The 26,265-nt window shown below is 43.3% G+C and overlaps 1 protein-coding gene across 3 annotated transcripts in view; it reads left to right on the top strand.

Annotated features, from left to right (window-relative positions):
- dlgap2b (discs, large (Drosophila) homolog-associated protein 2b) overlaps positions 1–26,265 on the top strand; it is a 309,310-nt gene that overhangs the window by 265,902 nt on the left and 17,143 nt on the right. For all 3 annotated transcript variants that reach the window (NM_001442641.1, XM_087297888.1, XM_087297887.1), the window contains one exon: positions 23,717–24,075. In NM_001442641.1, the coding sequence (NP_001429570.1) occupies positions 23,717–24,075 (359 nt within the window). The remainder of the gene's footprint in view (positions 1–23,716; positions 24,076–26,265) is intronic.

The raw sequence follows: 26,265 nt of genomic DNA, 5'->3' as shown, positions 1-26,265 counted from the left end.
AATCAGATCTTTGCAAACTATATATATATATATATATATATATATATATATATATATATATATATATATATATATGTGTGTGTGTGTGTGTGTGTGTGTGTGTGTGTATGTGTAAATGCATCACAGACTGCTTGAGAAACTGTTCTACTATGATAATTGGTGATGAAAATAAGTTATGTTCGATAAGATGTACTTATGTTTACAAACTGTTTATTCAGTTAAACATGCATTTTGAACTGTAGGCCTATAAGCTTAAAACAATGATTTTTGATTACCCTAATCCGACTAAAGTCATAACTCAACTACAAAACAGAAATGGTATTAAGATGTGGAGTATGCATATATTAGTGGAATTATTGAAGTAAACACTGCAATCAAACTATAACCGTCATGTAGGACTTTTCACCGTATTTTCTGACAAGATCCACACACATGTCAGTAAAGAACCGCACTCTCTCTCTCTCTCTCTCTCTCTCTCTCTCTCTTTCACACACACAAACACACACACACACACACACACACACACACACACACACACACACACACACACACACACACACACACACACACACATCACGAAATGCAGATGTTTTTTTTTTTCTTTCCATTAGGCATGCATTCTTAAATTCCATAACACTCTCACCAGTCCTTACTCCTTATTTGCATCTAAAACCCCAGTTTGTTACAGGGGCATGAATGAAATGTTCATGAGCGAAAATGTAACTGCCAAACTGCAGTTAAAGTCACTCAAAATTACAAGAAACTCTTACATAAAAGCACTTCACATAAACACCTTAATTATATTATTGTCTAAGGCAAATAACAAGGTTACAGATGTCCATGTAAGCGTAGTCAGTAGTGTCTTTGAAGCAAGTGAAAGATCCAGAAGGGCATCCTGTTGATTTGATTCAGAAGGGCAAAAAAAAAAAAAAAAATTTTTATATATATATATATATATATTTTTTTTTTTTTTTTTTTAGAAATATTCGGTTCGAGACTTTCGGTTCGGTACGCATTACAAACCGAACAATTTAGACTAATATGTAAAAACATAAAAGAGAACAAGTGTACAAAATATATTGTTTTCAGTGCAACAACACTCAACAAGGCATCCCAAATTATGTGACATCCTGCCTTCCCTGTCCACCTCCAAACAAACACTACTCCAGTCGGGTACTACACTGTGGCCAGTAACGTTAATGTAATCTCCTATAAACAACAACGGGAATGGCGTTTGGGAGCACTTTGGTTTCCCTTTAAGTTATAAGGGTGATGGCAAGACAGTGGTGGAAAAAAAACAATAACATTTACTACAGTATGACAGTAAGATATTTTAGCTGTAATACTTGAGCATGTCAACTCATTTACACTGACATCCCGGAATCAGTAACTGAAATTAGAAATCAGTAACACGTGCAAGTATCCTTGCAAACGAAGCGCTCAGGAAAGGTCATCATGTCAAATTGCTGCAGTAAACAAAGTCTGCAATGCTTGCACGGCTTCAGGCTCTTCTTATTGGCCCACTGTGCTAGAACAGAATGCGAATAGATTGGTTAATATGAGCTGTCAATAACTCAGTTCTAGACAGGGAGCTACAGTTGCAAAAATGTAAAGGGCTGGATACGAGAGAATATTAACAACACTGGCAGATTTAGTTTTAAAAATCACCTAAAGTTACAAATAATGGCACATTAACCCTAACCCATGTGGTGAATGTCAATCCAGCATTTACACTTTTCGAAGAGTGGATAAAAGACTTCCAGTGGTTAAAGTCCACCGTAAAAAAATGACTAGGGCATTCACGGTAAAGCCGGTGTAATGGGGTTCTCAGGTAACAGTTTGCCAATGAATCTACATGAAGCATGAGATGTTATAATGTTGTTCAATCTTTCATTTAATTGTCACAATGCTGTCAATTGTGTGACTGACACCGCGTTCACCATCGCTAAAAAGCATGCATTCACTAAGATGAAACTAATATTGCAGCTCATGAAAAGATGCTATTAAAATGACATATGCAAATAATAAGTTATATGTCAATAAGCATCTGTGCAATATCAGACACCACCCGTGAGAACAGCACAGTTATTATTGTTAACTCAGTTCATCTCTTTTATGTCAAGCAGTGCGTGCAAGGCCAGGAGCGCATTCAGACTTTTGTTTATTTGTAAGTTGTGATTAGAGCGAATAATTTGCTCATAATTTTTGGTGGGTACGGCTAAATTTTGTCTGGTGCGCCAACATTTTTGAAGTTAGGAGCACGGGAGCTACCAAGAAAAAAGGGTTAATTTCGAGCCCTGTAAGACCTTAATTGGTAGTGGCAATGTCTGGTTTTAAAAAAAAAATTAATGTAGAGCCCTGTTACTTTATTCCTTCATAAGCCCATTTCAGTCATATAATTCCTGCTTTCAGATTCACTAAAATGGCAGGTGACAGTCAAAGGTGGACACACATCTTTCTGAAAAAAAAAAATTATTACTTAAAAACTGACTGAAACTTAGTTCCATATAAAAACTAAATTGATATTTTCTTTTTATTTGTTTAACTACTACAATATAACATTATTTTTTATAAGCAGCTTTTTGGTTTTGAGTATATAGAAGGATTTGTTTTATTTGCTTTTATTTGCTAATATATATATATATATATATATTAGCCCACCTGAATTATTAACTCCCCTGTTTATTTTTCCCCAATTTAAGTTTGACGGATAAAAGATTTTTTCAACACATTTCTAAACATAATAGTTTTAATAACTCCTTTCTAATAACTCGTTTATTTTATCTTAGCCATGATGACAGTAGGGCAATGCGGTGGCGCAGTAGGTAGTGCTGCTGTCGCCTCACAGAAAGAAGGTTGCTGGTTCGAGCCTCGGCTGGGGCGGTTGGCATTTCTGTGTGGAGTTTGCATGTTCTTCCTGCTTTTGCGTAAGTTTCCTCTGGGTGCTCTGGTTTCCCCTAAAGTCCAAAGACATGTGGTACAGTTGAATTGGGTAAGTTAAATTGTCCGTAGTGTATGAGTGTGAATGAGTTTGTATGGATGTTTCCCAGAGATGAGTTGCAGCTGAAAGGGTATTTGCTGTGTAAAACATTTGCTGGATAAGTTGGCGCTGTGCAACCCCAGATTAATAAAGGGACTGAGCCGAAAAGAAAATGAATGAAAGATGACAGTAAATAATATTTGACTACATATTTTTCAAGACACTTCTATACAACTTAAAGTGCCATTTAAAGGTTTGACTAGGTTAATTAATTTAACTAGGCAGATATTTATTGTATTGTTCTGTAGACTATCTGAAAAAATATAGCTTAAAGGGGCTAATAATTTGATGACTTTCTCTAGAAGAAAAAAAGACTCACAGACTTACTGTGAAAATTTCTTTGCTCTGTTAAACATAATTTGGGAAATATATATATATAAAAAAAAAGAAATTCAAAAGGGTGCTAATAATTCTGAATTCAACTGTACACACACACACACACACAATACAATGTATTTGTAAAAATGGGCACAGACATCTGATTTATTTGTGTTCAATCCAACTACCAAAGAAATAAACAAAATAAAAAGATCCAGTCAATAATGACACAACAAGACTTCGACCACTGAGCCATTGTTGTACATTGATCAGCTCCGTTTCTGCAAACTCTAATTAGACCATGTTGGTGACTTCTTGCCCAGTTGATCTTTTGAATAGGTGCCAGGCAGTCAGTCAGACAGATCAATCTGATTGGCTGTTTACCTTAGCAAATCATAGCACAAAAAAAGTGAAAGTGACAGAAATCAAGAGAGCAGACAGATTCTGATATACAGCTAAACTCTTAATGTAGTGGTGATCCAGAATGCAGAAAAAAATCTAAACAAAAGTCATATTTAAAACATTTGTGTATCCACAATCCTAGATTTGAATTCCCTTGTGTAGTATGACAAATAGACAGGTGCCACCGGCTGATTTAGACAGTTACTTGATCTTATGTGAGCACTCAATGTATTATAGTGTTGTTGCCTAATTATAGTTGGCCTTTGGCTGTAGTGCGGGGCTATTCAATTGGCGGCCCGTGGGCCAAACCCGACCCCCAAGGCAATTTATTCTGGCCCTCCGAATAGTGTGACCAAGACATCAAAAATAAATTTAGTTCAGTGGAAAAACGGCTGCTGTAGTTATGAAGTGACATGCGTCTGTTCAATACAGCATTAGCTGCAGGGGCGACGAGTTAGACAGTAAGACATTAGATGAGTTATCATTAAAATGATTATGTATGCATGAACACAGATGACAACAACAGTTCCCCTTCGGTTGGGGAACTTCAGTGCTATAAAGTGGATTTGATCTTGGAAAATCCACGTATGGGAGGATTCGGTTCAGAAGCCGCTTGTCTGAAAGAGTATTGAACGGGCCAATGAATGCAATGAATTGGCAGCGTAAGCTTGCGCAGGTGTGCTTTATTGCCAATTATCCCAGCATATAATCACACCTGGAGCGAGCAAACGCCATCCTTTTCGCTTCAGAGACTTTCTGATCGAGTCGATGAGGGTTCCTCCTGCTGTGATCCAGCGATTTCGAGCAAACGAGAGCATTCTCCCGGTCCAGAGTGTGTACACGCAGCGGCAGACGGTCGAGCTGGGTTTCTCCCTTGCCTGGCGTTCTTTAGGTCCGGTCCTCCAGAGCGGTGCGTATAAAGTTGCAACTTCACAAAGAGAGCAACACAGTCGTGCAGCACGTCCTTTTCAGGATGGCGCTCCGACTGTGCGTTTCTGGATGCGGTGGTTTCCTGTCCTCGGATGATGGGCACGGGCACTGCGCTGCATGCCTGGGTGGTCCAGCATGTTAATGTGCTGCTCGAGAGCATGCCATGACTGTTGCGCAGTAAAGATCGCGGCTAGCCTTTGCAAAAGGGCAAACCACCCCAGTTGTCCCCTGCACTGCAGCGGGCACTCGGGCAGATCTGAGGGTTACAGCGAGAGATAATCCGTCCCCCACGGGCCCGTGTACCTCCCGCTCCTCCAAGCGCTCCATCCAAGCTTCAGGCGGGGGAAGCGATCCATCTAACAGATGGTAGCCCTTACGCTCGATGACACCGGAGACCAGACGTCCACTGCGGCATCGGAGGGTGGGCTTTCATTGTCCGATGATGATCCAGACCCGCTCACCCCCTCCAGGCAGGTGAGCGCTGTCAATACGGATCCTGAAACGGACATGTTAACCGTGTTAACATCGTCTGTGAATTCACCCAGAAATTCGAGTCGGTGAGTGAGTAATCTGATGGGTGATGTCTTATCAGCGGGTCCGTAAGCCCGCTCCGCCCGCCGTGCCATCCATACCTGCTCCCCGCCGAAGGCGCCCGCCTAAGAGAGCTGCACCGCCCACGCACACGCCTCTGGTGAAGCGAGCGCGTCAAGCACCTCAGAAGCAGGCAGCCCCCCCTGCCCAGAGCGCTGCTAAGTCCGGCAATGGACTGCGAAGCATCCCTGGGTCAGGCCATCTGGAGAAGAGGGAACTTGCTCTTTCCCCGCTGGAGGGCGGGGCCCCATTTCCAACGGCACTTTTTACTGCCATGAAAACATCATGAAAGAGCACGTTTCCACTTCCTCGGATGTGACAGCCCGAAATCTGCCAGTCTGGGACGCTATGCTTTCTAGCTTGCAGATTCGGTGCGTTTCGCCAGTGGCTCACGAGCGCTGGGAGGACGGTCTCCTTTCTCCCACCCCTCGAGCCTCCCCTCCAGAGCTCGGGTGCGGAGTGAGAGCAAATCTCTCACCTCCAGCTCTTCCGTGGGACCTGCGCGCTTCCCGGATCAGCACACCCATTCCGCGCTGCCCCACTGATGGTACGTCAGCGATTGTAGCGATGAGTCCATTAGCGATAGCTCTGCCTGTCTGGTTAGCACGGGCCAGCTCTTCGCGGTGGCTCATACGCACAATCAGACTCGGCTATGCGATTCAGTTCGCGAACCGGCCCCGCAAGTCACAGGTGTGTATTCACCAGGGGTAAGCCCCCTGTCCGCCCCTGTCTTGCGAGATGAGATTGCTGTCCTCCTGGCAAAGGATGCAATCGAGCCGCTCCCTCCAGCCGAGATGGAGAGCGGGTTTTACAGCCCACACTTCATCGTGCCCAAAAGAGCAGTGGGTCACGGCCAATCCTAGATCTGCGCATTTTGAACTGCTGTCTGCACAAGCTGCCGTTCAGAATGCTCACGCAGAAGCGCATCCTCCGGTGCGTTCGTCCTCTGGGTTGGTCTACAGCATTAGACCTGATGGACGCGTATTTTCATGTCTCCACTCTTCCTCGCCACCATCAGTTTCTGCGGTTTGCGTTTAAAGGTTGAGCTTGGCAATACAAAGTCCTCCCCTTCGGGCTCTCTCTGACTCCGCGGGTCCTCACCAAGCCCGCGGAGGGTGCCTTAGCGTCCCTTCGGCTCGCGGCCATCCGCATACTCAATTTTCTTCATAACTGGCTGATTTTTTCCCACTCTCGGAGCAAGTGACTATGCACAGAGACAAAGTGCTCCGGCACTTCCACCTGTTGGGGTTTCAGGTCAACCGAGAAAAGAGCAAACTCGCCCCCGTGCAGAGGATCTCTTCTCTCGGGCTGGAGCTGGACTCACGCGCTCAGCTGATGCTGTACTGTCTGAGAGAGCTCGACAGTAAAATAGTGGTCCCACTGAAACTATTTCAGAGGCTCCTGGGGCATATGGCATCCGCAGCCGCTTCAAGTCGCTCGGATTACTCTATATGAGACCACATCAGCACTGGCTTCACAATCGAGTCCCCAGACGTGCATGGCACGCACGCACACCGAGTCTCTGCTACTGCGCTGTGTCGCCACGCCCTCAGCCCTTGGAGCGACCCCTCGTTCCTACAGGCCTGAGTGCCTCTAGGACAGGTGTCCAGTCATGTTGTCGTTTCAACAGAAGCTTCCAACACGAAATGGGGGGCTGTGCGTTGCCGGCATGTGGCTGCGGACCTGGAAAGGTACCCAGTTGCATTGGCTTATCGCCTGGAGCTGTTGGCAGTGTTCCTCGCTCTCCACCGTTTTTTGCTAGAGCGGCAACACGTGCTGGTCAGGACGGACAGTACGGTGGCAGCGGCGTATATCAACCATATGGGGGGTATGCGCTCTCGCCGCATGTCTGCTCCTTAGGAGTCATCCGCGGCTGAAATCGCTGCATGCCATTCATATACAGGCAAGCTCAACCGTGCAGCCAATGCGCTCTCACGGCAGCCTTACTTCCTGGAGAATGGAGACTCCACCCCGAGTCTGTTTAGCTGATATGGGCGCGATTCGGGGAAGCCCAGATCAATCTGTTGCTTCCCCCGAGATCACTCATTGCCAGTTGTTCTTTTCACTGACCGAGTGCTCTCAGCACAGATGCACTGGCTTACAGCTGGCCTCGGGGCATGCGCAAATACGCATTTCCCCCAGTGAGCCTGCTTGCGCAGTTACTGTGCAAGGTCAGGGAGGACGAGGAACAGGTTGCTGGTTGCGCCCCTCTGGCTCAACCGAACATGGATGTCAGAGCTCTCCCTCCTTGCGATAGCCCTCCCCTGGCAGCTCCCTTCGAGAAAGCACCTACTCTCTCAGGGACAGGGCACCATCTGGCACCCTCGCTGATCTTTGGAGGTCCTTAGACGCGAGGAAGACTTAGGTAACCTCCAATTGCGGTGGCTATTACCGTCACTCGGGCTAGAGCCCCCTCCCCGAGCGCGCCTATGCCCTGAAGTGGAATCTATTCACTGAATGGTGCGTCTCTCGCAGAGAAGACCCCCGTAATTTGCCAGATCAGTGTTGTGCTTTCTTTATGCCGAGAGAAGCTGGAGAGCAGGCTGTCGCCCTCCACACTAAAGGTTACATGGCTGCCATCTCCGCTCTCATGACGCTGTGGCTGGCAGCACCGTGGGAACGCATAACCTCATCATCCGGTTCCTCAGGGGCGCTAGGCGAATTAATCCACCCCGCCCCCTCTCATGCCCTCTTAGGATCTCACCCTCGTTACACGAGCCATGTCAGATCCCTTCGATTCTCGACTCAGTATCTTTCTGTTCCTGACGACAGCTCTGCTGGTCGCATTGATATCGATTAGAGGGTCGGGGACCCGGAGGCATTTTTTCGGTCAGTGACTCGTGCCTGTAATTGGGCTGGCTTTCTCTCACGTCCTGAGACCCCGCCTGCGATATGTGCCCAATAGGTTCCTACCACTCCGTTTTAATACCAGGTAGTGAGCCTGCAAGCGCTGCCCCCAGAGGAGGCAGACCTAGCCCTTTTTTTATTGTCCAGTTCACGTCTTGCGTATTATCCGGACCGCACTCAGAGTTTAGATCATCTGAGCTGCTCTTCGTCTTAAGGGCCAGGGAAACGTTGGAGGACCGCGCCTCCCATGATGGGGGTGCGTCACGCTTGCTTGACTATCCCATCCTCAGTGGCGTTGGTAAGGTGCAGTCATTATGGCGCTTTCCATAGTTCTCCCATACGTGGATTTTCCAAGATCAAATCCACTTTATAGCACTGAAGTTCCCCAACCGAAGGGGATCGTTTGAGGTTACAGAAGTAACCCTTCGTTCCCCGAGGAGGGGAACGGAAGTGCTATACTTCGTCGCCGTAATGACTGTCCCTTAGCTGTTAGAAAGTCTCTTCAGCTTAAAAGGATGGCGTTTGCTCGCTCCAGGTGTGCTTATATGCTGGGCTAATTGGCAATGAAGCACACCTGCGCAAGCTTACGCTGCTAATTCATTGCATTCATTGGCCCGTTTAATACTCTTTTAGACAAGCGGCTTCTGAACCGAATCCTCCCATACGTGGATTTTCCAAGATCAAATCCACTTTATAGCACTTCCGTTCCCCTCCTCGGGGAACGAAGGGTTACTTCTGTAACCTCAAACGTTAATCTAAATAGCTACTTACCTAATATAAAACTTGAATTTCCATTAGACGTGAAACCATGATTATTCTTCAGATTATATAATCGTACAACCAAAATCTATAATTGTTGCATCCCTAATTGTTATGCAGTTTAAAACATAACATATAATTGTTCAAATATAGAAAAAGCCTTCTTTAGCAATGCACTGCTTCTATTGAGCTCTGAAATACTTCATTTGAATGTTTGTAAAAAAAAAAAAAAAAAAGTCTATTGTACAATGCACTGATATTATGTAATTTCAAAATACAATATATTAGCATTTTAATGTAGAAAAAGCCAATGTAGATGTCTTAAGAAAAAATACAGCATATGGGCTCTTATGAAGTTGTGTTATCACTCATATAGTAAGTCATATTGCTCCGTCCCTTTGCTTGAGATGCTTTTCATGAACTGGCCCCCATGACAAGCTAATTGAATAGCCCTGCTTAGTGTTTGCCGGCAGCTATAGTTCTCTGCAGCTATCAAATGGTTTACCACTGAAGCCTACCTGGGAAATCTAGGGATGTGTTTAGGATTGTCGTATACTTCCCTTCTATATAGTATGTGAAAAACATACTCAACTCAGTTTGTGAGCTGAGTGGTATGAACAAATTAATAGTATTAGAAAAAAATAAGCAAGAAGTATCTGTAAGACCTACTTTGTCTGTCGAGATTCTGAAGTGTGCATGCAATGGATGCTACGCTATCTTTAAGACAACGGGTCCTTAGAGTTGACCCAAGTCAAAAAATAAAAATAAAAAATTGTAAAAGAATAATGGCAATACTCTCAAAAGATAGTAAGATTTTTTTACCAGTGCTCAAAGATATTTCCAGTCCCAAAAACATATACAACAGAGTTATATACACAAAGTAACAAAAGAACAAAAGGAAAATAAATACTGTGCAATGAAAGTAAACAAACCAACAAATATGTACACTGATCAATGGAGAGTGTGTCTCAGAATCACTCACAGTAATACAATAACACACACTTGCTAACTAGGTTAGCTGATACTTCAGTACAGGGTTGGGTTCCCTTTTCACTCCTTACCAACTCCACGAGAAAATAATGGTAAGTATAAAGGTAATATATAATAATTGAATCCACACATAAATGTAGACATAAATTATAATTGCACTTCTATATGAAAATATAAACATAATTACTTACAATTAACACATAATCAAATAAAGATTTTTCAACATTCCCCTTCAAGACAAAAATGGACACATCAGCTTCCCGTTACTTCATGCCACTGCTACATGTCTTGGGTACTACAAAGCCAGGTCGCCGGGTGGTGCTCAGGTTGAAACACAAAAGATCAACAACACAATTGCAAACAAACATTGAACACAGGCAAGTATTTACAACACAAAACAATCAGAACAAAACAAACTACACAAAGTTTACCTTGTATGTATGTATGCATGTATGTTGGCATCAGAATCTTCCACCTAAAATCTGGACTCTTCAGGACCTGACCTGGAACACATCTCCTCTTTTAGCGTGTAGAAAGCCTCCTCGCATTTCTCTGTGCATTTAATTGGCTTCTTTGAACTCTTGCAAAATAGGTTAGTCAGGGGGGCAGCTGTTAAGGCGAAGTTTGGGATGAACTGTCTGTACCATCCTACTTGTCCCCTGAATGACTGAACCACTTTCTTTGTCTCAAGTCTTGGACACTGCCAAACCACTTCCACCTTGTCCACCTGCAGCGTATTATGTTTAGGCTTCAAAGTCAAGTTTTTGCAGTTCTGCGATGGTAGTAGGGACCCTCCAGACAATAACCTAGAGACCCACAGGGTAGAATGTCAGGGGCTGGGTTGTCTAAACATTTTCCCAGTCGTATTTGACCATATGTCTTTCTGGGACTGTTGGTGTTGCCTTGCAACAGACCATGGTGTAGGTCTGGCAATGGCAGCAAACTTGCCTTTACCTAGGCTTTTGTAACCACTGAACAGGCCAGTATTGTCTGCAGTACATACATGTTTATTAGTAGACTGCAAAAGTTCATCAAAGTACTGGCAGATCCTTCCTAAAAATTAGGTCAATAGGTAAGTCATCTGCAATTCCTACATTCATCAAGTACATTTGCTCTTGTACACATATTTACTTAAGTCTATGAGTACATCTTTACGTCCCCATGAACATATTGCAGATTTATAAATTCAGCAAAAGGGATGTGTGACACATGACATCAATTAAGAAATTAAATTGAGGTTCATCGTCTGGCCTTCTCCAGGTCCTAGCCAAATGCTTAAAGCAATGCAGAAAGTTTTCAATGTCCTTCCTCTGCTGGAAAATTGGCAACTTTGGCTCTGATTGAAGCATTGACTGGCTGCTTGGCCCAATGTAGGATGAGGAGTTTTGATCTCTTTGATGAGCTGTACTTCTGCACTGTGCTTGCGTTGGGAGTTCCATCACCAAGCTCTTTACGCCACTCAATCCATCTGCTAGCAAGAAATAACACAAATAATATCTTTCATCTGTCTGTTGCAGTAGCCGGCCGCTCTTCCCACCCCTCTCTTCTGCTTCCGCCATCCAGGGACCTCAGATCGGTGACGTCAGAGTCCTTGGAGAAAGTCATACGCCACCTTGCAGAGATTTCCACCTGTCAGCAAGGATTCACAGAGCAACTGGCCGCTAAGCAAGAACGGTTAGAGCGAGAACTGCTTAAGCTGGCCAAGCAAATATTGCTTCCAGAGCCCCACGCACTGCAGCCCACCGCCACCTTCCTAAACTTACTGAACTGAATGACATTGACGCATACATACACACGTTTGAAGTCATTGCTAGTGGTGAAGTCTGGCCAAAGGAAGATTAGGCACAAATAATAGCTCTTTTTTACCGGGGAGTAACAATGGGATTATTCCGCTCTGAAGACTTTAAAAATTATGATTATGAGGCTTTAGAGAGAGAAATTTTAGCCCGAGTGGGACTATCACCAGTAAGCATTGTGCAACAGTTTAAAAACTGGTCCTATGACGATGGCTCTCCCATGCAGCTACAAGCAGCCCACCTCCCCGATCTTGTCCATCTGTTGCTCCTTGGTGACAACCCCAGTGCTACTTAAGTTGCAGAGAAAGTGGTCATCAAGAAATTGCTGCGAGCGCTGCCTCTGTGGCTCTTAGGGCTTTTTAGTATGAAAAATATGGTTTGGCAACCTTAGTGCAGGCGGTAGAGCTGGTGGAAGCAATCTACACACTGGATGGAGGAGAGAGTGGCCGAGCAGCCACAAAAGGTTGCTTACTCCTGGCGACTGCCGGAGGGTACCACGTGACCAGACAGCAGACTTGTGGTACCGGCATGCTGGCTGCATCGTGCATAGCACAGCTACTCCTGGTGCTGCAAAACGGAAAGTGGTGCTGAATGGAACCCCCCTGCTGGCCACACTTGACACTGGGAGTGCAATAACTTTAATTCAGCCTGGCATAATATTAACTAAACCAAGAGGTAAATCAAAAATACCCATTACTTGTATACATGGTGATACCAGATGTGTTACCGCACAGCAGGTGACAATCTCAGCAAGCCAGGCGTGTGGTCCTTCAAAGTGGGAGTAGTCCCCACCCTCCCTGTTGCCCTTCTCCTGGGTCATTGCCAGGATTCAAAGCTCAACTCATCTTGTCAGCACAGATAAAAATGGAAACCAATACTTAATTTCCAGGCTCGAACATCACCGGACCACCAACCTGCTCTCATGGCCACGAGAGATCTATGAGAAGGGTGAGTCCACATACTCAAAAGCTAATATATTCTATTACTTGTTTCAACAGGTGACAACAAGTGGCTCATTTGGGAAAGCACAACATGAATATGATACATCAAGAAGTCGCGTTGGAACTAGCCCACTCCCACCCAGTGGGGGGCTACTTGGAGGCTGCCAAACATCACCCAATAAATCTGTGACTGATTTCAATGGTCTAGATTGGAGGCGGATGTAAAGTGATACTGTTAGGCATGCCCAGTCTACCAAAAGACATCCACAAACTACCCTCCTCCCAGCCCTCTAATACCTCATACCTCTACCAATCATTGAGGTACCCTTTGACTAAATTAGACTGAGCCTGGTGGAGCCTCTGCTGAAGTCCGCTCAGAGACACACGCACATTGTAGTCATCCTGGATTATGCTACACGTCACCCTGAGGTGGTACCCTACAGAAAAGCAACATCGAAGGCGATAGTAAAAGAACTCTTCTTTTTCTGCAGCCAGATGGGCATCCCCTCTGAGATCCTGACTGACCAGGGTACCCCGTTCATGTACCAGCTGATGGTGGACCTCTACCACCAACTCAAGGTAAAACAACTATGTACGTTAGTTTACTACCCACAGACAGAACGGTTTAATGGAATGCGTCAATCAAACTCTGAAGTGGATGCTCAGTAAAGTGGTGGCAGAGAATGAGCATGACTGGGACTTCATGATCCGGTATGTGCTTTTTGTGAAGTGCCCCAAACTTTTACCAGCTTCACCCTATTTTAACTTCTGTTTGGCCGCTAGCCCCATGGTCTTCTTGATGTGGCCCGACAAGCATGAAAACAAGACACAGCCCCACACCGAACGGTGATAGAGTACATACGGAACATGAGACAGCGGATCGACGTCTCTGGTTAAGAAGCATCTCTCCAAAGCAGAAAAAGAAAATTCTTTGATTGGTGGGTTCCATGTCGGCAATAAAGTGCTAGTCTTGGTCACAACAACAACCTCCAAGTTCCTGGCCACCTGGAAAGGACCTTACCTCATCGTCGAGTGGGTCGGGAAGGTCAACTACAGAGTGCGTTGACAGGATGAACAGTTATACCACATCAACCTGTTGAAACGCTCGATACCACCAACTGAACAGCTGGCCGCCTTCATAGATGATTGAGGTCCCATCGTCCATATTGAGGAACAACTGTCCTCCTAATAGAAGACAGAGCTCCAAACCTTGGTCAGTCAGTTCAAGGATGTGTACAGCCTGGGTGGACATCAGTCATCAGTTATCAAGACATAATAATACCTGCTTGAGTCGTCGTTCAGCAAAGGCCCTATCAAGTACCAGAACCTCACTGGCTGTCTATAGAGGAGGAAGTGGAGAAGATGTTGAAGTTGGGGAAAATAAAATCATCCCACAGTACTTGGTTCTGCTCAGTGGTGATGGTACCGAAGTCAGATGGCACCATCCACTTTTGTAATGACTTTAGAAAACTCAACAAAACATCTAGCTTTGACGGGTACACAATGCCTCGAGTGGACGAGCTCCTGGTAGTGCCCATTTCATTTCAACACTAGATTTATTCAAAGTATACTGGCAAGTCTTTCTAACCACTGAAGCCAAGGAAAAAACTGCACTCAACACTCCTGGGGGGTACTGGCACTAGGGTTCTTCCCTTCGACCTGCATGGGGCTACAGCCACCTACCAAAGGATGATGAACATACTCTTTGGGCCATACCAAGAATACGCAGCAGCTTACCTAGATGATGTGGTGGTCCATTCGAGGTGTTCAGAGGAACATATTATCTTTCTGTGGAGGGTGCTCCTGGAACTATGGCAGCCTAAACTCACAGCCAACCCCCAGATGTTTAATTTTAGGATCTTGGAAGCAAAATACCAGGGATATTACATTGGCCAGGGATTGATCCAATCTCCACAGTTCAAAGTGGAAGCAGTTCAAATCCTAAATCGCAGGTACATGCTTTTATGGGGTTGGCGGGCTACTATCGTTGCTTTATGCCCAATTTCTTATCCATAGCCAGCTCCTTGACATACCTGACACAAAAGGGGTAGCTGAAGAAGATACCCTGGAGTGCGACAGTGGAACAGGCTTTACAAAAACTTAAAGAAATCTTGTCTTCTTGTTATCCGCTCCTATATGCACCTGATTTTGGCTTATCCTTTGTTCTCCAGATCAATGCTTCAGACTCCAGGAAGCATCAATGCTGAGTGCAGTACTGTCACAAGTCCATGAGGAAGAGGAGCACCCAGTCATATACTTGAGTCGGAAGCTTATTCCTTGCAGAAACCAGGTAGCTGAAACATTATCACCCTGGTGACGGTCTATGCACCCCTACAGTGGATGGCTTCAGCGAAAAACACCAACATCACCAGGTGGTTCCTAGCGCTCCAGGAAGTCCACTTCCACATCCAACATCAAGCTAGGGCCGCCAACGGGAATCTTGCTGACATCTCAAGATTATGGTCTTAATGGGCAGGTCAGTCTAGCAGTCCCCCAACCTCCTTTAATATCTCTTGTAACAGGACGACGATTCATTCCAGGACGTCAGGAAGGGGAGTGTGGCAAGCATTCCAATCCCATGTTGCCAGGAAGCCAAATCCTTGTCACCTTACAGACCTCATCGACACTGATCAGTGCAAGAAGTGCAAGTTACCTTTTTGGGCTCTGACACAACCCTATATCATGACAGACACTGGCTTTTGGATGTTTTTAGTAACAGTCTGCATGATACTTTTTTTTGGTCCGGAGGATGATGTCCATTACTCCCCCCAAAAATACTGGAAATACGTATTCATCTGACCACAGTACACCTTTACACTGTGTGATGGTTCATAACAGATGCCTCTGAGCCTTTGAGTGCTACCGGACACTGTTAAAATAGAGCTTCCGTGTAACAGTTTTAATTAGTATTTTGTGGATGTAACTACGTATTGTGGTACTTGACAAAGGTTTGCCAAAGTAGACATCAGCCCTTGTGGTGACATTACCTATAGATGAACTGCCGCCTGAGGGATTGGAGACCATGGTAGTTCAGTCTGGGCTTGCAACCTTGTCTTTCACACAATAAAATTCTTCCATATTTCTTGAATCTTTTAATTAGTTTAAGCACTGCTGAAGATGAAATATCTAAATGCCTTCCTATCTTATTTGCATACATGTGTGCTTGATGCAGAAGTATAAATCAGCCTTTAGGGCTGATGGGGTATTTCACAATGGGACATATGTTCCATTTGAATGGAGCTAAGCTGTTGAAGTGAGCACTGATGAGCATCACCTGTGTGCGCCACCTGACTCAAGTCCCACACAGAAGGGAAAGTATAAAAAGGCCTGACCTAGAGTATGTGTTTTGTTTTTCTTCTAGTTTGACCTTAGTCAGGCATGAGGGACTACTGCTGTCTGTGTTTATTTATTAATGTATTTGAATGCTTTCCAATTTCCTGTCTCCTTCCCTTGAACCATTTGTTTCTAACCAATGCGTATTACAAACACGCATGTCCTCACAGAAACTGATGAAGGACAGTTCAATATGTGCATTTCAAAGGCCCAAAAGGCTTCTTCAAGGCCCGTTCTGTTTTGGTGTCCAATCTTTACAGTCCTTACAGATGGCTTAGCAGAGATAAGTTTCTTTCTGTATATTGAGAGAAGATGTACCAATTACCAAACAATCAGAAGGTCCCAAAGCCACTTGTGGGACAGAGTGGCATGCATCATTTATGACAGTGTAGCAGTAATCCAGTCTGTTGCTTTCTCTGGTGGGACATGTGATATCCTGTTTGTATTTAGGCAGTTTACGGGTTTAATTTGCTCTATTAAAATCTCCAAAAATGATGATTAAATAGTCTGCATACTTTTGCACTGTGTTCGCAAACTGAATGATGGAAACTCGCATGGCAATTAGAGAGGCTTGCAGTTAATGAAGATAGCTTCCAATCAGGAAAGCTCATCATCTTTTACACATCATATATGTACAAAACCTTCCATTGATAAACAAACAAAGCTCTCTCACTTTCCTGGTCAATTTCACAATGTAGTCCGCTCTGAACTGCTGGAAGCCCGTCCGCTGTAAAATGCTGTCTGGAACAACTCTATTCAGCCAGGTTTCTGTGAAGCATCGAGTAGTAGATTTTGCAAATTCCTTGTTCTTTTGTATGATAAGCAACAGTTATTCTGTTTTGTTGGGAAGAAACTAGAGATTTGCTAGATGAACGCATTTCCATCTTCTGGAGTATTTCAAACAAGAAGTGCTCTTACAAGTACTGCTAATCAATCATATTGAGTATAAAACCAGCATGTGCAGGAGAGTAAACCAAGCATTTAGCTTTAGAAGCCTCACAGAGTGACTGAAGAAAGCATCTGCTAATCGTAAATTCTAGCAAGTTCCGGTATCCATTAGGGGTTACAATGTGATCAGCGGGGGTTGAACTGGGTCTTCTCACGTTGTCCCATTCACTGGGTGCCTAAAAGATGAGTTTTAAATAAAAGAGCAGATTCCAACCATGCTTTTTTTTGGTGTGGTTATTTTCTCCCTGAATGATGGGCGTGAGTATTGGATCACATACCCGGGGGTCCAGCATGTGGAGGCGGTGCTCATGGACAGCTCATACCCTCATGTGAGAGCATGTCTGTTATGCAACTGAGGTCACCTTTGCAAAAAGGTGCTCTACCCTTGCTGTTAGGGGCTAATCTGTCACCTTCAGGCTCACGGACCCCTTACTCCTTCACAGTGTGCTCCATCTAAGCTTCAAGTGTGTCTTATGGTTTATCCTCCTGAATGGCTGCTTTTACACTTGATGACACCAAGGACCAGATGTCCATTGTGGCATTGGAAGGAGGACTGTCATTTTCTAATAACGGTTTAGACCCGCTTCGTCTCTTTGTGGTATTAGGCGAGGTTCCGAACATGGAGTTGAACAAAATGGCCATGTTTTCCCTGGCTGCTTTGTCATTAGGGCTGGAGGTAACTTCAATCTTGGCCCTGCCACTGGATCAACTAGATTGGTGCTACTTGAAGGCTTACAAGAGGTGCAAACCCTTTAAGCCCCCCGTCCCCTTGTTTCTAGAGGTGGACAATTAGCTCAAACAGACATAAATGGCACCTTTCTCCATTCTTCTGCCCTCACAGCCTTTGATGGCGGAGCAGCCAGGGTGTATGAAGCTATTTCTCTAGTAAAGTGCACTATTACAGTCAAGGCATGTCCTCTTGGGTGACGAAGTTCCCATCCAAGGTGTGTAGGTTATCTGAGTCTGAGCCTACACTGCTGCTGGCAAGGCCGTCTGCAAGTGAAGGCACTGGTCGAGCTGCATGAGGTTGGTTTCTTCTCAGGCACAATGCATGAACTCCACAAGGTGTCTGACTATGCTGTTATATCCATCAAGTTAGCCGCTCGTGCCCTGGGGAGGAAATGGTCAAGCAAAGAATGCCTATTGAATCAATGACCATTAGTGGCTAAACCTGGCCAATATGCACAACACTGGCAAGCCGGCCTGTTCAACAATATCATCATAGACTTTACCCAGGAGTTTGCGGCGATGAAAGAGCAGTCGAGCACTGGCTTACTCTAGATCTGGCACCTTGACCAGTTGGGGCTTCAGTCAACTAAGAAAAGAGCAAGCTCTTCCCAGTGCGGGGCATCTCTTATTTGCATATGAAGCTGCACTCAATCTCCATGATGACATGCTCTTTGGTATGGCTGGTGCTATCCTGACTAAAATTATTTGCCAGGAAAACAGTTTTCCCACTGAAACTTTTTTAGAGGCTACTGGGGCATACGTAATCTGTAGCCATATCACGCTGCTTGGATTGCTTTATATAAATCTACTTCAGCAATGGCGTTTACGATCAGGGTCCCAAATGGCAATGGAACATAGCAAAGGGTTGCCATCACCCCGCTGTGTCACCGCACCCTCAGTTCTTGGATGGTCCTTGCCTTTTCAGGGGCCGGGGTGCCCTTAGAACAAGTGTCCAAGCATGTTGTTGTCATGTTGGATGCTTCCAGCACAGGCTGGGGGCCGTGTGCAATGAGCATGCAACTGCTGTATGTCTCAGCATGCTCGGAAACTGCTCCTTTAAAATCATTTGCTGCTAAAACATAGCTTACGCTCCCGAGAGAATGGAGACTCCATCATGGTGCGGTTCAGCTGATATGACCTGGGTTTCTGAACTCACACAGAAGGAGCTCCATTCTCAGGGATGGGGCACCCTCTGGCTCTTGCGCCTGGATCTCTGGAACCTCCATGTGTGGACCATAGATGAAACACAGAAGACTTGCCCTACTGCATTCCTTTAGGATAAGCTTGAGCATAGACTGTCACCCTCCACAGTGAAAGTTTATGCTGCTGCCATCTCCATTCACCTTAATGTGGTGGATAGCAGCACGTTGGGGAAGCACAACTTAATCATCCAGTTCCTCAGAGGCGCAAGGTGATTAAATCTATCCCACCCCCCTCTCATGAACTTAAGGCAAATCTCTGTAATCCTAGGGTGTCTGCAGAGAGATCCATTTAAGCCATTCGATTGAGTATCCTTGACAATTATGTTCATGAAGACAGCTCTATTGGTTGCGTTGGCATCTATGAAGAGGGTCTGGAACAGGAAACATTTTCAGTCAGCGAATCGTGCATGGAATTCAGGTTGGCCTACTTTCACAATATCTTGAGCCCAAAGTTACTACCACTTCCTTTAAAGATCAGGTGGTGAACCTGCAAGGGATGCCTGTGGAGGAGGCAGATCCAGCTTTTTTATTGCTGTGTCCCATTCGTTCATTGCGCTTTTATGTGGACCACATTCAGAACATGAGATCTTAAGCGCAACTCTTTGTCTGCTATGGTGGTCGACAGAAGGGAAGTGCCATATCAAAACAGAGGTTGGCCCACTAAATAGTTGATGCCATTGTTCTCGCTTATCAGTGCCAGGGCGAGCTGTGTCCCTCAGGAGTGAGACCACACCCAACAAGAAGTTTTGCCTCTTCCTGGGCGATAGCATGGGTCTTTTCTCTTGCAGACATCTGTAGAGCTGCTGGCTGGGCCACACCTAATACATTCACAAGATTCTACAATATTTGTGTTTAGCTGGTTTGCTTTCGATTACAGGATAACTACAATTGGGAGGTAAATATGCTTGGTGTCCAAAAACACTTGCTTGCAGTATTCTCCCTAACCTGGAGATATGTGCACTTATATTGCTTTGCTTAGCAAGTTCCCCGTCTAGCAAACCCAAGAGAGATCCTCAGAAGCTCCCAGCACCCAACTTGTTGTATTAAAGGGCCTGAGGACGTTGGAAGCTTGTGCTCTTGGTAATGCTGGTGCAATCATGATATGCTTGGCAAAATTCTCACCAATTGCACGACAGGAATATCTGCTGTGGCGTTTTTCGGATGTGCTCCCAAAGTATCCATATACACATGTTGGAGTTCGCTTTGTGAAGGGTACTGTCTTGTACTATGATTGCATCTGTGTCTTTAAGATGGGAAACAGGTGGCATGATGGGAAGTTTTGTAATGTTACGGAGTTCATAGACACAAGAGAAGTAAAGAGTGGTGATAAAATTTTAACCTGCGTGTGGCTGGTTTAATTCAGAAGTATGTGCCATTTATGAATGAACATTTGATGATAAGACACACATACATAACAGGTGCCATACCTGTAACCCACGGCTTTCAAAGGAGAGAACAAAGACATGGTATCTCCATTGTCCCAGCAGCTGGGTCTTCAGCTGAGAGTTGAGTGTTTCACTTAAGCCTAGTTCACACTACATGACTAAATATTGGCAGATTGCTGTGCCGTTCTTGATTTTGTGTCTTTTAGTCGCTGTGGTTCTCATACTATGTGGCTATGTAAGTGATCCACAAGAGGGGTCACACACAGGATCTGACAACAACTCGTTCCCCAACAGCTCAGTCAAGCTACCAAACCACAGCCAATGAAATTTTGAACAGCATTTCAAGCTTTCAAGGGAGCATTTAAAAACATCCTCAATCAGCTGAGATCGGTCATCTGCACGGTGAATAAATACACACAGTTTTTTATATTTGTAATTTAATAACTCTTTGAAATAAAACTAACATATTTATAACACCCTGACGTTTTCTATATATCTGTGTATTTCTTTCTAACATTGTTGTTTTTAAATTACAAAACTTTAAAGACCAGGGGCCTGTTTCAGAAAGGAGGTTAACTGAAAACTCAGAGTATTTTAACCCTGAAATGAGAGAAACTCTGGGTTTTCCATTTCAAAATGGCAGGTTTGTTAAGCTCGAGAAAGCAGGGTAAGTCAAGCCTGTTTCTGAAAGAGAGGTAACTTTAACTCAGAGTCAGTTACTGTGGTAACTTACTCTGTGAATCTAACCTGGTCAGAAGCAGGTTTTATTCTCTAAACTCAGAGTTTCTGTCTGTCTCCTCCCCTTTTTTAAAGATGAAGCGGTATTTCTCGCCTTAGCCTTACGTTTCCACCCACCTATTTTAATGCTCATTTTGGATACGTGCATAAAAACGATTGATAGAAACGTCATGATGCACATAACTTTTTAAAATATGCATAAAAAACGTGCATAACTGAGTAGGATAAACTTTTATTCGATAGAAAATGTGCGCATAAACTACGATGGAAACACTTTTACTGAACAAATTACAGTATGTACATTAAAAAAAGATCATGATCATATGATTATGAAAATGTGTGTAAATGGACAAACCAGCAGGCTGGGCACACTGTAACATGTCTTAAATATTGTTTTAGTCATTCTAAAATGCCTTAACTGTTTCAGTATTAGTGTATATTATGAATTACCTCCGAACGTCTGGTGCGTGTCAAGAGTCTCCGCGTCTCATGGCTTCAGACGCCCCCACGTGTTCATTGTGTTTGAGGCGCAAGTACATTAATTAGGCTAAATAAAGAATTAATTGACGCAGCTTCTTCTACCACAGTAAATTCTGTTTTTACTGTTGATATTTGGTGCCAGTTTAATCAGGAAGTGACAATTTTTTTCTCTTTGACTCGTTGAATGGAATTTTATTCGCATCTTTTATGCAATATTCCAGTTTTGCACATACATTTATGTAATATATTTGGATGGAAACATAGCTATTGCCTACATTTTAGTCACACACAGAAGAACTGTACTAGAATGGCTTATGCTTTTTTAATAAATAATTAAATTCAATTCACCTTCGATATGCACTGTAACTAGATTAATGGGATTATTATTCTTTCTAAAAATTATTTTTAGTACTGCTTACCTTCTAAATGTTATATTAACCTCTATCACTTGATCAATAAAAAAGGCAGACATTTATAATAAATGTATAAAAGAAAGTTTAGAAAAAAATATATAAACGTCACAAATTACATTACTTATTTTATTATACTTAAATATTTAAATACTTAAAAAGTTAAATTAGGCATTAACTTGAGCAGCTGTTTTCCCACGCTAACTGTCTCTTCTTCACTGATGGTTGCTTCTTTTCAAATATATACACTCATATTTGCTATAACTTTGCATGAGAACATCAAGTTCAGCTGGAGAAAGAAATGGTGATCTCTTTTATAAGATATTGCCATAGTCACTCGTAATGTCTGCGCTCCATTGATAATGCCTTTTTAAAGTCACGGTGTGCTCGCTTAACTCTGAGTTGGTCTACTTGAAATTGATTGACCCAACTCAGATCAGCTGTTCTGAAACCGAAAACTCTGAGTTTTTAATCTCTCGGTAAATCAACTCAGAGTTCAAGTTTAAACTCTGAGTTGTTTGAACCTCCTTACTGAAACAGGCCCCTGAACATCTCTACCTTGTGATGAGACAAACAAAGAATAATTTTCAATGTCTCAATAAAAGTTTTGAATGTAAATATTATGTGACAATAGGATGTGTTATATGAGAATGGTCAGAATGATTCTAATAGTTACAAAATTCTAGTTCCACTGTTAATATAGCCTATTCTTGAGTTCTTGTTAGCGCAGAAAGAAGCGAGTGCATCGATGCCCATTATGGCCAATCACAGACGTTTCTGTTGCTCTCCTGAGCACACGGCCATTCAGCACATACTGATATGCTCTCTCATTGGCTGCAGCTAGTCAATACATCTGACCGCACGTGGGGTCAAGTCGGCCGACTGCTCTGGAATATTCAGCATGCTAGATATCAAATTTTTGTCTGGAGGTGTCAGCGACGCTTCAGCGAGCCTCTTTGATGCATTGTTCAGTAGTTCACACATAAAGACTGCCGAGTGCCGAGCACGTGCAAATTTTTTCAAGATCACAAAACGATCTGTCGGCGAGCTTGTTAACTTCCAAATCAGGCTTAAAATTCCGTAGTGTGAACTAGACTTTAAGCGATCAATAGTCTGACTCACTCTCCCTCATGTGCTGGTAATATACTTGCTATGATTAATTACCAGCATCTGTGGGAGCTGCACTCATAGGCATTTATTGGCCCATCTTCTTGCTCTTCAGAGTGATTGGTCATTTAGTGTTCTCCCAAAGAGTGTAGACACCACACCTCCTTCTGGAAATGTAGTTTACGGACATAAACATAAACAGGATGTTTTTTCCTAATAAAACTAATTGGAATAAAATTATTTATAACACAACAAACAAACAAACAACAATACAACAATACAAGTACATAGGAGCCCCAAACCATGCCAGCTACCCACAACGACATCTTTGATTGTTGAGTTCTTACTGTAAATTTACAACATAGATTTTATTCGATATCTGGAAGCATTTATTGTTGTAATGTAACTCATTGTAGGGGAAAAATCAACAAAAATTAAAACCAATATCCCTTTGACTGTAAATTACAACAAAAAGCAAATGTGGCATCATATGAGCATTTTGTATCACCAGTTGTGCTGTGATTACAATAGGAACGCCACCAGAGGGTGAGCAACCAGGTTACATCATCGAAAATAATGGTGATGCTCGATGGTACAAAATAAATGGACTTTTTTTGAATAATGTAAATATGTTGTGTTTTGTCTAAATATTTCAGTCTTGATAGCCAGGGTACTCTTTAAAATCAAAAGGTTCCAAATCTACCCATACTTCTGATAATGCTTAATTTTCTTTGAAATCTAACATACTGTTGATTTGTTTGTTTTCATAGCGACAGTAACATATACACCAGACTACAAGAAGACTCCTCCACCTGTCCCTCCTCGATCCACCACTAAGCCGGTGATTTCCGTTACAGCCCAGAGCAGCACAGAATCAACGCAAGATGCCTATCATGAGAGTCGGCTGCCGCGTGGCACAATCTGGGCACAGGACAGCCTTGGTCGGGTCATATACAACTCCACCGACAGCCTGGACAGCGCTAAAGCTGTGACTCTTGCAATGGAGTCCGCTTCTAAACGCCTCACATCTGCAGGGAGCTACAGCTCAGTCCAGACCTGTGACAAGGCCATCCTGGTGTCCAAAGCAGAGGAATACCTCAAGACTCCACGATCTTCCATCGGGATACAGGTGAGCCTCCTTTTTAGTAATCTGTTAGCAAATTATTTCGTAAAAGCATCATTGTTGTTCACACAATCTATTGAGTGCTTCTCAATTCCTATTTGTGCATCCTCTGTTCCTTTCCTTATGTCCTAACTTCACCACTTCCGGAAGTGGGAGAGGGACACAAGGAAAAGATGTCAGGACAGAGGGATTGACAGCATGGTCTTCCATTTGCCCTAATCCTTTCAAAAGGTTTACCCTCTGGAGTGACAGTTTTGTAAGGATTAGAGCTTAGGGATTAGACTTACCAAAAGAAATGTGCTGTTAGACACCAAACAACCATAATTTGCTGACATAGAATGACTTACAATGAATTATAGTTATATCGGTTTAATAAAAGTTACTAAATTGTCAAATTTAAAAATGGTCAAAATGACCGCCTCTAAAGTTACAGTTTTTCATCACCTTCTGGCTTATTTATGAAATGTAAAAAAGTGGCCAATGAACATATCAGTGAATGAATATGACAATTTATTTTGGCGAACCAACTAAAAATGATCCAATTCCTTCAAAGAATCACAATTTCCACCACTACACCTTATTGTCATAAAAACTGACACTGCCTCTTTGTGAACTCATTGACTTGCGTCTCGCCTCCAATCCAAAAATAGCCAGCGGCATTCAGACTGTGAGTCACCCACCCAGAAAGTGCACACAAAGACTCCTCATATAGCCAGATTCTGTGGCAGAGAAGATGAGATTGCAGATTGACCCTGAACAACAAAGATTAATGATGCCGCTTCTCTCTGTGGGCTTGTTCACACAGCAGACCAACAAGCAACCGCAGTGCACAGCTGTGGAGATGAAGAGAATATGACATCCATAAAGCTATCATTAGCAATCAAATCCACAAAGGCTGAATTAACTTATTTAGCTAAATCTAGAACTCAAACCACCCGACCGTTAAACTGCTCATCTAACAAATTCATTTGATTTTATATATGATGAAGCACGAGAAAATTATACCTGTTTTCACATCCAGATCATATGATGAGTTGATCCAGAGCTTAAGATTAATATATATTTTTACATATATTGCTCTAAGTTCTACCATTCCCTGGGAAGTCAATTCAAGACATTGGCAATGATAGCATAATTAAATATTTGAGAAGCACTTCAGAGTAATACTAACTCATAAGTCTATAGTATTCAACGATAAACATTTTTATCTAGACTCTCCGAACTATGCCTGGGTGCATTTGAGCCCCATTTCCCGGTCTGTTTGACAAGTGTAAGTGCTCCGAATCACATCTGGGCATGGTTCGGTTGGGTGGCCCTGGCCTGGTTGGAACAGGTACACATCTTGTGTGAACGCAAAGCGTGCCTGAGCGTGAAACTGAAGAAATATGAATTTATTAATTACTCTTACTTTTCAATGAATGTGAATTGTCATAGTTTATAAAAGATGTCCCACGAGGACTTTTATGATAGTTTATGAGTGTCAAAACTTGTGCATCTGTTTGGCAAAATATGTGACTTTGTCACTGCATCCAAAACAAATACAAAAATACAGAACAATTTTAAAGGGTGGTCCAGAATGAAATTTTAAGGCCTGGTTGTGTTTATAAGATGCAAAACAATGTGTGCTCATGTTTTACTTGAAGGAAATCATGTTATTTTTTTCATAAATCTAACTTTGAATATACACAGCTTTTCAGCTAACATACAAACGACTGATAATATATTTCCTAGTTGAGTAAAGGCCTGTCAAGTCACTCTGATTGGTCTCTGTCATTATGTAATGCAATTCGCAGATTGGCTCCACGTCACGCCAGTACAAGCGCATGCTTTTTTGCTGTGTAAACCTGTCAGTCAACCTCGTGCCTGCTGTCTAAAATAAAATCTGACAAGTGTATATAACAAGTAAAAATGGGGTGCGGCTCCTTTAAGAGACCTCATCCTTGTGTGTGTGTGTGAATGTGTGAACTTTCTGTTACAAGCGCATGTGCGCAGGACTTTCTTTTTCTCTGATGCTTCGATTAAAATATTTTCTATATTATATTGTGACAGAAGAATAAAGCACAAGATGTGTGATGGGACCTGTGTGAGCCTTGGTTTATTTTTCTGCTGCTACACGAGTTAGGAGAGCTGTCCTGTATTTTTTTTTAACTCAACACGTTACACGACATCTTTCACATATATCCAGAATATGCCGGT

This window comes from Danio rerio, chromosome 20 (assembly GCF_052040795.2).
Source record: "Danio rerio strain M-AB ecotype USA chromosome 20, GRCz13ab, whole genome shotgun sequence".
NCBI classification, from domain to species: domain Eukaryota; kingdom Metazoa; phylum Chordata; class Actinopteri; order Cypriniformes; family Danionidae; genus Danio; species Danio rerio.
The sequence above is the reverse complement of the archived record's forward strand: the minus strand, read 5'-3'. Positions and strand labels throughout refer to the sequence as shown.